The sequence below is a fragment of the Rhamphochromis sp. 'chilingali' genome (genome assembly GCF_963969265.1).
Source record: "Rhamphochromis sp. 'chilingali' genome assembly, chromosome: 7".
NCBI classification, from domain to species: domain Eukaryota; kingdom Metazoa; phylum Chordata; class Actinopteri; order Cichliformes; family Cichlidae; genus Rhamphochromis; species Rhamphochromis sp. 'chilingali'.
This window is the reverse complement of record NC_137934.1, coordinates 163,242-176,278: the sequence shown is the minus strand read 5'-3', so window position 1 is coordinate 176,278 and position 13,037 is coordinate 163,242. Positions and strand designations below refer to the sequence as shown.

The following is a 13,037-nucleotide window of genomic DNA, read 5'->3' as shown; positions in this document are numbered from 1 at the left end:
ACTGTACAACACAAATTAGAATGAAGGGTAAATTTAACTGGGAAGAATAAGATAAAATATATAAATTAAAGTTGAAAATAAAATAACTGTACAACAAAATACACATTACACAATATAGAACTATATAAGAATGTATGAAGAAATCTAAATATAAATAAATATATACACAATAACAGCAGCTGTACAAGTATTAACTGGAAATGAAGAATATAGTGACCAGTGTTGTGCAAAAACAAAGTCCAGAAAGTCCAGTGTGTGTGTAAGAACCATATGTGTGGGTCAGTACTGTGTGGTGGTGTGATTGAGAGACCGTATCGCCTGCGGGAAGAAGCTCCTCCTCAGTCTCTCTGTGTTGGTCTTCAGGGAGCGGAATCGCTTTCCTGACCTCAACAGAGAGAACAGTCTGTTGTTGGGATGGCTGAGGTCCTTCACGATCTTCCTGGCCTTGGTCCGGCACCGCCTGCTGTAGATTGAGTGCAGGTCAGGGAGCTCGGAGCGGATGGTGCACTCAGCTGACCGCACAACCCTCTGTAGAGCTCGTCTGTCCTGCATGGTGCTGTTCCCGAACCAGGTTAAGATGTTTCCCGCCAGGATGCTCTCTATGGTGCACGAGTAAAAGTTCCTGAGCACCTTGGAGGGCAGTTGGAAGTCTCTCAAGCGTCTGAGGTGGTAGAGACGCTGTCGGGCCTTTTTCACCACGGTGTTGATGTGACAGGACCATGACAGGTCCTGCGTGATGTGAACTCCGAGGTATTTGAAGCTGTCCACTCTCTCCACTGGGCACTCGTTGATGACGGGGGTCTGGTAGTTCCTCTCCTGCTTAGTGCTGAAGTCCACTATCAGCTCCTTTGTCTTACTGACGTTTAGAAGGAGGTTGTTCCTCTGGCACCAGTTCTCCAGATTCCTAATCTCCTTCAGGTAGGCAGTCTCGTTGTTATCAGAGATCAGGCCCACCACGACGGTGTCGTCAGCAAACTTGATGATGGTGGTGGAGCTGGTAGTGGCCACACAGTCATATGTGTACAAAGAGTACAGCAGGGGGCTCAGAACACACCCCTGGGGGGCTCCAGTGCTGAGAGTGGTGGAGGCTGAGACATGTCCGCCCATCCTTACTGCCTGTGGTCTGCCAGTTAGGAAGTTGGAGATCCACTGACACATAGATGAGCTGAGTCCCAGATGCTCCAGCTTGGTGGTGAGTGTGGAGGGAATTATGGTGTTAAATGCAGAGCTGTAGTCTATGAAGAGCATTTTAACATAATTCCCCCTTCTAGTGTCCAAGTGAGTGAGTGATGTGTGGAGGAGATGAGAGATGGCATCGTCTGTGGAACGATTTGGACGGTAAGCGAACTGTAGTGGGTCCAGTGTGTCTGGTAGTGAAGAAATGATGAAGTCTCTGACCAGGCGTTCAAAGCACTTCATCACTACTGAGGTGAGGGCTACAGGGCGATAGTCATTGAGAGAAGCAGGGTGGGGTTTCTTCGGGACAGGAACAATGATGGACTCTTTGAAGCATGTGGGGATCACCGACTGAGGTAAAGAGATGTTGAATATCTCAGTGAACACAGGAGCTAGCTGGTATGCGCAGTCTCTTAGGATACGACCTGGGATGCCGTCTGGTCCTGCTGCTTTCCTGGTTTTCACTCTCTTGAAGGCTCTCCTTACTTCATGCTCGGAGATGACGAGCACGTTTCCGGTGCTGGCAGTATCTTCCTGTCTGCAGCCGTTAGCGCCGCTAACACTAGCATTGTTGGAGACCTTAGCTGCAGCCTCGAAGCGAGCATAGAAAGTGTTCAGCTCGTCTGCCAGAGTCACGGCCGCGTTCGTCATACCGGTTGTTGGTGCTTTATAGTCCGTTATTGTCCTTAGTCCCCGCCACAGGCTCCTAGAGTCACTCTGTTGGAGTTGTGACTCTAGTTTCCTCCCGTAGCGCTGCTTCGCCTCTTTCACCGCCCTCCGCACGTTATATGACGCGGCTTTGTACGGGTCCATGTCCCCCGTCATGAGTCCCGTGTTGTAGGCAGCGGTGCGGGATCTCAGAGCGTCGCGGATGGTTTTATCCACCCACGGCTTCTGGTTGGGAAACGTTGTGATAGTCTTTGTCTCCACGGTATCATCCGCTAGTTTCCCGATGAATCCCACAACCGCTTCCGTAAACACGTTGACGTCATCGTCGGAGCTGTTTCTGAACATGCCCCAGTCTGCGTCATCGAGTGCGTCCTGTAACGCGGCCACCGATTGATCCGTCCAGCGCGCGACCTTCCTCTGAACCGGAACTTCCTGTTTCAGCCTTTGTTTGTATTTTGGCATGAGGAAGATGGCGGCGTGATCAGATTTGCCAAACGGAGGGCGGGATTGTGCCTTGTAGCCGTCCTTGACCGTAGTGTAGCAGTGGTCCAGTGTCCTTTCACCCCTGGTGGGGCAGGTGATGTGTTGATAAAAGTTCGGCGCTGCGCGTTTGAGGTTGGCGCTATTAAAGTCCCCCGTCACAATAAGCGCAGCGTCCCGGTGTTGTGTCTGGTGCTGTGTGAGTGCCTCATGCAGCTCGCATAAGGCGGTGACCGTGTCCGCTTGTGGTGGAATATAAACGGCACTTATAATGACCGATGTAAATTCCCGAGGTAGATAAAAAGGACGACACATGATGGACAGTAGTTCCAGATTTGGTGTGCAGGAGCGTGTGAGAGGAACAACGTTCGCACTGTTGCACCAGTTGTTGTTCACCATTAAACACACACCGCCTCCCCTTGACTTCCCCGAGTCCCGTGTCCTGTCCATGCGGTGAACCGAGAAGAACTCGGCCGGCTGGATGGCGTGGTCCGGCACCGCTGGGTTCAGCCATGTCTCGGTGAAGCAGAGGAGATTGCAGTCCCGAATGTCTCTCTGGAACTTTATCCTGGCCCTGAGGTCGTCAAGCTTGTTCTCCAGTGACTGGACGTTGGCGAGCAGGATGCTAGGCAGAGGTGTGCGGTGTGCACGAGCTCTCAGCCTGTTCCTGACGCCGGCTCGCTTCCCTCTAGGCCGCCGCCGCTTCCCTTTGTTCTCCCTCGAGATCTCACTCGGCCAGCTCGGATCCGGAGTTAAAAACTTCGAATTGTGAGTACATTGTGTACCAATAGAAACAAGAGTGTCACTGTCATACCTAATGTACCCAATGGTGATGATTTTGCCGATTTAGAAACGCTGAAAACTAACTTAAAAAACAAAGACAAAGAAAAAGTGGTCGGAGCAGTCGTGACGGCAGCCGACCTCACCGGCGCCATCTCATCTTATCTTATATTAACTAATCTCCGTTAGCGAGTTAGTGCCGTGCAGCCGCCCATGATCTGCACTAACGCTTTAACGAGCTGACTGCGCTAACGCGTTGACGCTGTGCAGCCACACACACGGGGCGATCTGCGCTAACTCGCTAATGGAGATTTGCTGCGTTACATGCATTTTAATGAGATTAACGCTGACAGCACGAATGCAAAGCTATCCTGGCTGGGACTCCCCATACTAGCGAGCTGGAGGATCGACCTTTGACCTCTTTGGATCGGCTCCATTCACACCCATTCATACATGCACTAATTTTCTATGTAGAAGTGCTTTCTGTCAAACACATATGCTATCAATCTAACATGGGTCAGTGTCTGGCACCACCAGGAACTGAACCATCAACCTTCCAATTAGTAGATGGCTCTATACATGGGCCAAATAACTCTGAGCCACTGACCTGACAGTTGTTAGGCTGGACGCTGAATTACTATTAGCATTAACTAATGTTTCCACCACCATAACTTCAGTTTTCAGCATCACAAACATGTTGTAATACATGTACGTAAACCGAAAGGGTTTGTTGTTGTATGCAGTCAAACTGTTTCTAAAATGGAAACCGACGGGCAGTCATTCTGAAAGACTTTTCTCTTTTGAATATTCATTATTGCTCATTACTAAGAAAAGTATTTCTTATCCGATTACTTCATTAGTTGATGGAATCATCGATAGACTACTCGATTACTAAAATAATTAATTGCTGCAGAGGTCTTGGGACTGTTTGAAAACTGGAGTTTGTGAAAAGAACTTTACAAAAATAAATAAAAAACTAAACACTCGACAAAGTCTTTTGACTTCTCCTCATCATCAGCGCGTATGACGAAATCCTGTCCGAGTGGCGACACCTATGGTTTAGGAGAATACTGCGCCGCAGGTATAAATGGCTGCATCTGTGCGATGACCACTGCGAAGGGTATATTGGCACCTTAACTGTTCATCTTCATATTTTATTTTACCTTCTGTAGGTTTCTTGTAGATTTTCAGTGTAAAACAAACAGTAGTAGAATGGGATCAGTTGGATTGTCTTCACGTTGGAGCTTGTTGGGCAGACTGTTTGATTAAGGACTCCTGCCAGCTTTGTCCCAGGTTTTTATGGCGCTTACAGTAACAAAAGTGTTACAGTGATGCTAGAAAAGCTTCCTGCACTGCACCTGTTCTTTCCACTGCTCTCTGCCGTGAGTAGACGGACGATAAGTGCTACACAGTTGTGACTTTAACGAACCATCGAAGCAAAAGTTTTACATTTAAGATTTGTTTTTCAACAATTGATTACTCAATGAATTATTCCAGCCCTAACTGAAACCCACAGTGATTCCCAGTAAGGGTCTGTGCTTTGCACAACTGCAATCCTATCATTGTGCTGCCTTTGGTCTCTTCCAGTGTATCAAACAAGCACAGGAGGAGGTAAAAACACAAAAAAAAAACCACCTTGTGCTCTGTTAACAGTCTGGTTACTTTGTGGAACTAAAGAGGGTAACGAACATCTTCTGTTCACGCTTTCAAGCCAAAATTCAGGCTAGTTGTTATTTTAAAAAATAAAATGATGTTTGAGTGTGACGACCTAAAACACATCCATTCTTCTAAACTGGGGGAAGCATGCCTCTTCTACTGAGCTTTTCTCTGTTTATGTTTGAGTCTCGTTCAGGTTCTGGATAGTGTTCTGCAGAATCAGCCCGGAGCATGCAGGCGTCACACTACAATTTAAAAATGAACAGTCCTGTCGTCACTGGAGCCACTGTACAAAACTCTTTTCATGTGATTGTATGGACCAAAAATACTTTTATGCTGCAGGGTTCATTACAATATCACATCTAACCCTGAACATCGAAGCGCCGAGAGTTCAGCCGTTTCCAAACTTATAGATATGTTAACCAAGGAAAAACCTCCTAAAAGTGCAACCTGCTGATGTTTTCACAGGAAAATTAAACGTCTACATATTCAGTCCAAACAAATCGAGGTAGCCCCTGAATATGACATTACATGTCTACATATTTGTTCATTTCATCTTCTTTGATGAGAAATGAGAGAACCCGGAGTACCCGGGTTCTCTCCGGGTACTCCGGCTTCCTCCCACCGTCCAAAGACATACAGCTTGTGGGGATAGGTTAACTGATTAATCCAAATTGTCACTAGGTGTGAATGTGAGTGTGAATGGTTGTCTGTCCCTGTGTGTTGGCCCTGCGACAGACTGGCGACCTGTCCAGGGTGTACCCCGCCTTTCGCCCTATGACAGCTGGGATAAGCTCCAGCGCCCCCCGCGACCCTGAAAAGGATAAGCGGAAGCGAATGGATGGATCTTCTTTGATTGTCTGTGTTAATAAAAACCTGTCTGTTTCAAGTCTAACCTAAAGAAAGTAACACTTCATTGCCTTTTCCACTCAACAACAAGGTGAATATTGTGACACGCTGCGATGATATACCTGCTGCTTGGTCTGTGGTGTGTTTGTCTTCGGGACTACGCTGTTGTTTTTCTCTGTAGCCATTTTTCTCGTTCAAAAGCGACTGTTTTGATTTTCGTGAACGAGATCCTCTCACCACTCATTGACGCAGCTGACTAGCCAATCAGTCGCATGCAGTCTGTTGACTTTACTTGGCCAAGCAGGTACTAAAAAAGTAGCTGGTATCAAATACAAGGTACTACCACCTAATGGAAAACCCAAAAACCAAGCTGAGTCGTGCCGAGCGGACTTGAGTAGGTATTAGTGGAAAAAGGCTTTAAAGTTACCGGTGTTCTAGGTGTTGAGTAGATCTGAGTTGTGAAAAACACACAGCTGCTTATGTAACAGTTGTTCTATGATAGACATGCATGTCCTTACCAAGCTCGTTAAGGCTCTGAGCCGCCTTGGTGATCTCCCTGCTGCCTCCTTGCAGCTGTCCCTGAAGCCTCTTGCTCAGATACAAGATGCGAATGATCCTCCGCAGAAGGTCACAGGCACCCTGCAGCAGTGAAGAAGGGAGGTGTTGAGACGACTGACGTAAACAAGAACTGAGAATTACACAACTAATTCCATTAATTGAGACACGGCAAAAAAGCAGTCAAGAACAACATGTTTCCAGTATGCTTCTCATTTTCATATCGCATTAAATGGTTTCTGTGCGATATGACGACATATATCAAGTGATGAAATTAAAACATCTATTGTTTCATACTATACACTATTGTTTGTTTTGTGGTGTCGCAAAATAAACCGTTTACTCAATATTTGTTCATTGTTTGGATGGTCACCATGTGGATGCAGAGAATCCCAGCATGACCAGTGAAGACGAGGCAGAACCAGGCAGCTCCAAACAGAAGGACCAGTCCAAACAAATCAAGGACCTTATTCCTAAATGAGGGGATCCCTCTGTAGCACGGATATGGTTTGGTTATGAAAAGTCTGACATGGACCAGAAAACTGTACTCTGCAAATTATGCAGGAAACCGGTCCCAGCTCAGACTTAAACATGGCAAACCTGTTCAACCACCTATGCAAGAATCACGTGACAGAGTGTGGAGAGAGTTTATGGATGAGAAGCAAAAAGCCGTCAGGTGCTCAAAATAAACCTTGGACTGAAACGTTAGAACAGGCTTTTCCCTGCAGCACGCCGTGTAGTAAATACAAAGCAAATTTCATGCGTTATCGGGATGAGAAACGTCTTATATCATGAGATTTTGGTCATATTGCACAGCCCTAGTTTCTGATGTATAAACTGCAAATAAACTGCATTTAATTGTTAGTTAAGTGAGAGTGTGTGGGGTGAAAAATGTAAACTTTTTTGTTACAGAAAAAAATAATGTGTAGACTTATATTTAGAAAGTTTTACTCATGTTTAATTATTTTTACTTATTACAGCCACAACTCTGCGATTGCAACGTCTCAAACCAGTAAATACGAGTCCTCCCAAATCACAAATTCACATATTCTGCGCCTTCACAACTTCTGCAACACTTCTTTTTCTTGGACTTTGTTGCTAATCTTGCACTTGCAGCTGGGGTAAGAAGTGGAGGTCAGTCAATCAGAAAGCAGGAGACCAAGCTCTCTCATCCCCGCTGATGTTGGATGCACAACCACAGAGCGCCACGGCAAGGTTTCCTAGCTGTGTTTCAGTGCATTAGCACTGCAATTAACGAGGAAGACGGCATCACCGGCCGTCTGCTGCGCTGCTGTGCTGACCAGCTAGCAGGTGTGTTCACTTACATCTTCAACGAGTCCCTGGCGAAGGCTGTGGTCCCCACATGCTTCAAAAGATCCACCATCATCCCTGTGCCCAAGAACAGCAAACCCTCATCCCTGAACGATTACCGGCCAGTTGCACTGACCTCGGTAGTAATGAAGGTGTTTGAGAGGCTGCTGAAGAACATCATCTCCTCCTCCATCCCAGACACCACAGATCCGCTGCAGTTCGCCTACAGATCCAACAGATCCACAGAGGATGCCATCGCCCACGTCCTACACACCACTCTCAGCCACGTGGACAAGAAACAGGGTAACTATGTGCGAATGCTGTTTGTTGATTACAGTTCAGCGTTTAACACAATAGTGCGCTGCAGACTGTTCACAAAGCTGAGGGATCTGGGACTTAACAGCCGTCTGTGTGCATGGGTGTTGGACTTCCTCACTGGCAGAACTCAGGTGGTGAGGGTGGGCAGGTGCTTCTCCAACAGCATCACCATCAACACAGGAGCACCTCAGGGATGTGTCCTCTCGCCACTGCTCTACTCCCTCTACACTTCAGACTGTGTGGCCACCCACGGCTCCAACACCATTGTGAAGATTGCTGACGACACAGTGGTGTTGGGTGCCATCTCCAACAACGATGAGGCGGCCTACATGGATGAAGTGAAGAATCTGGCATCGTGGTGCCAGGACAACCACCTCCAGCTGAACGTCAGCAAGACCAAGGAGCTGGTGGTGGACTTCAGAAGGGGTCAGCACAGAGACTACAAGCCCATTATCATCAATGGAGCTCCAGTGGAGAGGGTGCAGTCCTTCAAGTATCTTGGTGTCCACATCTCCTCAGACCTGACATGGGCTGCCCACATTCAGGTCCAGACCAAAAAGGCTAGGCAGCGCCTGTATCACCTACGACAACTGAGGAAGTTCAGGGTCTCTCCAAAGATCCTCAGGATTTTCTATACAGGCGCTGTGGAGAGCATCCTCACACAGAACATGACATCGTGGTTCGGGAACAGCTGTGTGAAGGACCAAAAAGCTCTCCAGAGAGTGATCCGTACAGCAGAACGCTGCTGCAGGATTGCCCTCCCCCCGCTTCAGGACACCTACACCAGGAGATGCCGGACTATAATATATATATATATATATATATATATATATATATATATATATATATATATATATATATATATATATAAAAAATAAAAAAAAACACCCAGCACGCCCCTGCGGGCGGTTTATCCTTCAAGCTCGGGTCCTCTACCAGAGGCCTGGGAGCTTGAGGGTCCTGCGCAGTATCTTAGCTGTTCCCAGGACTGCGCTCTTCTGGACAGAGATCTCCGATGTTGTTCCCGGGATCTGCTGGAGCCACTCGCCTAGCTTGGGAGTCACCGCACCTAGTGCTCCGATTACCACGGGGACCACCGTTACCTTCACCCTCCACATCCTCTCGAGCTCTTCTCTGAGCCCTTGGTATTTCTCCAGCTTCTCGTGTTCCTTCTTCCTGATATTGCTGTCATTCGGAACCGCTACATCGATCACTACGGCCGTCTTCTTCTGTTTGTCTACCACCACTATGTCCGGTTGGTTAGCCACCACCATTTTGTCCGTCTGTATCTGGAAGTCCCACAGGATCTTAGCTCGGTCATTCTCCACCACCCTTGGGGGCATCTCCCATTTTGACCTCGGGACTTCCAGGTTATACTCGGCACAGATGTTCCTGTACACTATGCCGGCCACTTGGTTATGGCGTTCCATGTATGCCTTGCCTGCTAGCATCTTGCACCCTGCTGTTATGTGCTGGATTGTCTCTGGGGCATCTTTACACAGCCTGCACCTGGGGTCTCGCCTGGTGTGATAGACCCCAGCCTCTATGGATCTTGTACTCAGAGCTTGTTCTTGTGCTGCCATGATTAGTGCCTCTGTGCTGTCTTTCAGTCCAGCTTTGTCCAGCCACTGGTAGGATTTCTGGATATCAGCCACCTCCTCTATATGCCGGTGGTACATACCGTGCAGGGGCCTGTCCTTCCATGATGGTTCCTCGTTTCCCTCCTCTTTCTTGGGTTTCTGCTGCCTGAGGTATTCACTGAGCACTCGGTCAGTTGGGGCCATCTTCCCAATGTATTCTTGGATGTTCCTTGTCTCATCCTGGACTGTGGTGCTGACACTCACCAGTCCCCGGCCCCCTTCTTTCCGCTTAGCGTACAGCCTCAGGGTGCTGGACTTGGGGTGAAACCCTCCATGCATGGTAAGGAGCTTTCTTGTCTTTATGTCAGTGGCTTCTATCTCCTCCTTTGGCCAGCCTATTACCCCAGCAGGGTACCTGATCACGGGCAGGGCATACGTGTTGATGGCCCAGATCTTGTTCTTACCATTCAGCTGACTCCTCAGGACTTGCCTGACCCTCTGCAGGTACTTGGTGGTTGCAACCTTTCTAGCGGCCTCTTCATGGTTCCCATTTGCCTGCGGGATCCCCAGGTACTTGTAACTGTCCTCTATGTCTGCAATGTTGCCTTCTGGTAGTTCAATCCCCTCAGTTCTGACTACCTTCCCTCTCTTTGATACCATCCGACTACACTTCTCCAGTCCGAACGACATTCCAATGTCATTGCTGTATAGCCTGGTAGTGTGGATCAGTGAATCGATGTCTCGTTCACTCTTGGCATACAGCTTGATGTCATCCATGTACAGGAGGTGGCTGACAACTGCTCCGTTCCGTAGTCGGTATCCGTAGCCAGTCTTGTTAATGATCTCACTGAGGGGGTTCAGGCCTATGCAGAACAGCAGTGGGGACAGAGCATCTCCTTGGTAGATCCCGCACTTGATGGTGACTTGTGCTATGGGCTTGGAGTCGGCCTCTAATGTTGTACGCCACATCCCCATTGAGTTCCTGATGAAGGCTCTTAGGGTCCCATTGATCTTGTACAATTCTAGGCATTCCAGTATCCAGCTGTGGGACATTGAGTCATAGGCCTTCTTGTAATCAATCCAGGCAGTGCACAGGTTGGTCAGTCTGGTCTTGCAGTCTCGGCTGATTGTTCTGTCTACCAGTAGCTGGTGTTTTGCGCCTCTGGTATTCTTGCCAATTCCTTTCTGTGTCCCGCTCATGTATTGACCCATGTGCCTGTTCATCTTAGCCGATATGATGCCTGACAGGAGCTTCCATGTAGTACTGAGGCAGGTTATTGGTCGGTAGTTGGAGGGGACCGGTCCCTTCTTGGGGTCCTTGGGGATCAGGACCGTCCGGCCTTCAGTTAGCCATTCCGGGTGTCTCTCGTTAACTAGCAGCTGGTTCATTTGTGCTGCCAGACGCTCGTGGAGTGCAGTCAGCTTCTTTAGCCAGTAGGCGTGAACCATGTCGGGCCCTGGTGCTGTCCAACTCTTCATACTGGAGACCCTTTCTTGGATATCTGCCACTGTGATGGTTACTGGACCCTGTTCAGGGAGGTCGCTGTGGTCTGCCCTCAGATCCTCTAGGGCAGATCCTGACTCCTCCTTGCCGTAGCATTTGTGTTGTACCTCGTCAATCTCTAGCTGTGAGAGCAGTCCCTTCTTTCGAATGTTGGAACACTGAGCTACTAGTTGTCTCACCGTCATTGTGGATGTTGGGTATCGAAGAATCCATAGGTCCCTCATCCTATTCATGTAGCCCCTTCCGCCGGGGTTACTTGCGTAGTAGCATTCCAACAACGCCCTGTTTTCGTCTCTTGCCCACCGATGCCTTCTTGTTCCAGTAGCCCGTCAGGGTGCCCTGGTTCCTCAACACCTGACGCGGACCTTGTTGATCCGGGCGACGTCCGAGCCGGCATGCCTTCATGTTTATTTGTCTCGCTCATGTCTGCGGTAGGCTCGCTTAGCATAGAGGGTCTAGCCTTAGGACCCTTACTGGATACAGACGCCCCAGGCAGGAATCGAACTTGCGATCCTCTGTTCCAAAGGCGTGTAGTCTAACCACTACGCTATCCAGCTGCTCTCTCTCTCTCTAATATATATATATATATATATATATATATATATATATATATATATATATATATATATATATATATATATATATATATATATATATATATATATATATATACACACACACACACACACACACACACTATGTATAGAGAGCGACAGCACTGATCTGTGAGTGATGATAATTTGTGCACCAATTCCTCTGACATCGTCTTATTAATCGTTAGCTTACTATGCAAACATGACAAGTGAAATCTCCCGCAGCTTACACATGTGAGAGGTTGATCGCGCAGAGAATCGCTGAGCTTATGTGAGTGCGTGTGTAAAAGCATTTCAGTTCTGCTGAGCCAAATAAGACAGGTCAGGGTGAAGAAGTGACAGCCAAAGAAAAGCTTACCACAAAACGGAGAAGTTATGACAAATCAGACTATAAGGCAAAAAGAAAGTGCAGCTTTATGGTTTCATGGACAAAATAATTTCTGTGGCTGCGATATGATGAGCTATATAACCAGGGCTGCACATAAGTGGTCCGCAGGTGTGCATTCGCTGTCAAAATAAAAAACACGCACAAGGGTTAGGGTTAAATTTAAAAACTGTACTTTTGAGTTAAAATATATATTTATAATTTTAATAAATGACAAATTAAAAAGGCATGAACATTTTTTTGTATCGAAAAAATATCGAACCGTGACACCAAAGTATCGAACCGAACCGTGAATTTTGTGTATCGTTGCACCCCTAAAATAAATAAATAAATAAATAAATATAAATATATATATATATATATATATATATATATATATAATGTTCTTCCTCTACACCCCCCCAATTTTTGCACATGTCGAGGAGCGTGTCAGGCTACATTTCACTGTGTGTTATACTTGTATAACTATGCATGTGACGAATAAAGAACCTTGAACCTGTCAAATGCTCAGTAAGCCAGCAAGCCTGTCTCCTGTCTGTGACACTGTTTGAATTGTGATCAATGGTTTATCACCAATGTGCTACAACTATCTACTTATGTGAACCGTTGCTGAAGCACAATGACTCAAAGAACAGACACAGCGTGGAGTCGGTATAATCAAAAAGTAGAATAGCAGATGGAGCTACTGTGATGTCACCTATTGGCTGCTCACGTCCAGTTTTGAAGGCTGGAGATGAGTGCTTACACCATCTCCATCTTGGTTTTAAAAGAAAACTGGTTGTGATAAAGAAAAACAGATCTTAAATGGGAAACGTATCTGCGTACACTTTTCGGTCAGTCACTGGGGAAACCGTGAAAAAACTTCAACAACCAAAATAAACCATGAAAAGCACAGACAGCGGCAGCGCTGACACCGTTTAACACTGAACTTGGTTCTCAGACCAACAACAGCAGGGGCGCCCCACAGACCGGCTGCAGGACATCCTCTCTATACTGCCTCCATCTGACCACAGAGCTCACTGCAGGCAGACGGACGGGCCCTGGAGTGGAGCGGCATAATTCCACTTAACTGTAAAACCGCTACGCTGACTGGCCTGGACTTGTCATTGACAAGCCAATAGCCAATGAGTGTGCAGTTTAAAATGTTTTATACAGTCTATGCAAATTATCAGACTTTGTAA

At 47.2% G+C, this 13,037-nt stretch overlaps 1 protein-coding gene across 1 annotated transcript in view; it reads right to left on the bottom strand.

Annotated features, from left to right (window-relative positions):
- cog5 (component of oligomeric golgi complex 5) overlaps nt 1-13,037 on the bottom strand; it is a 77,264-nt gene that overhangs the window by 50,632 nt on the left and 13,595 nt on the right. The window contains exon 6 of the mRNA XM_080887088.1: nt 6,129-6,249. Coding sequence (XP_080743214.1) covers nt 6,129-6,249 — 121 coding nt within the window. The remainder of the gene's footprint in view (nt 1-6,128; nt 6,250-13,037) is intronic.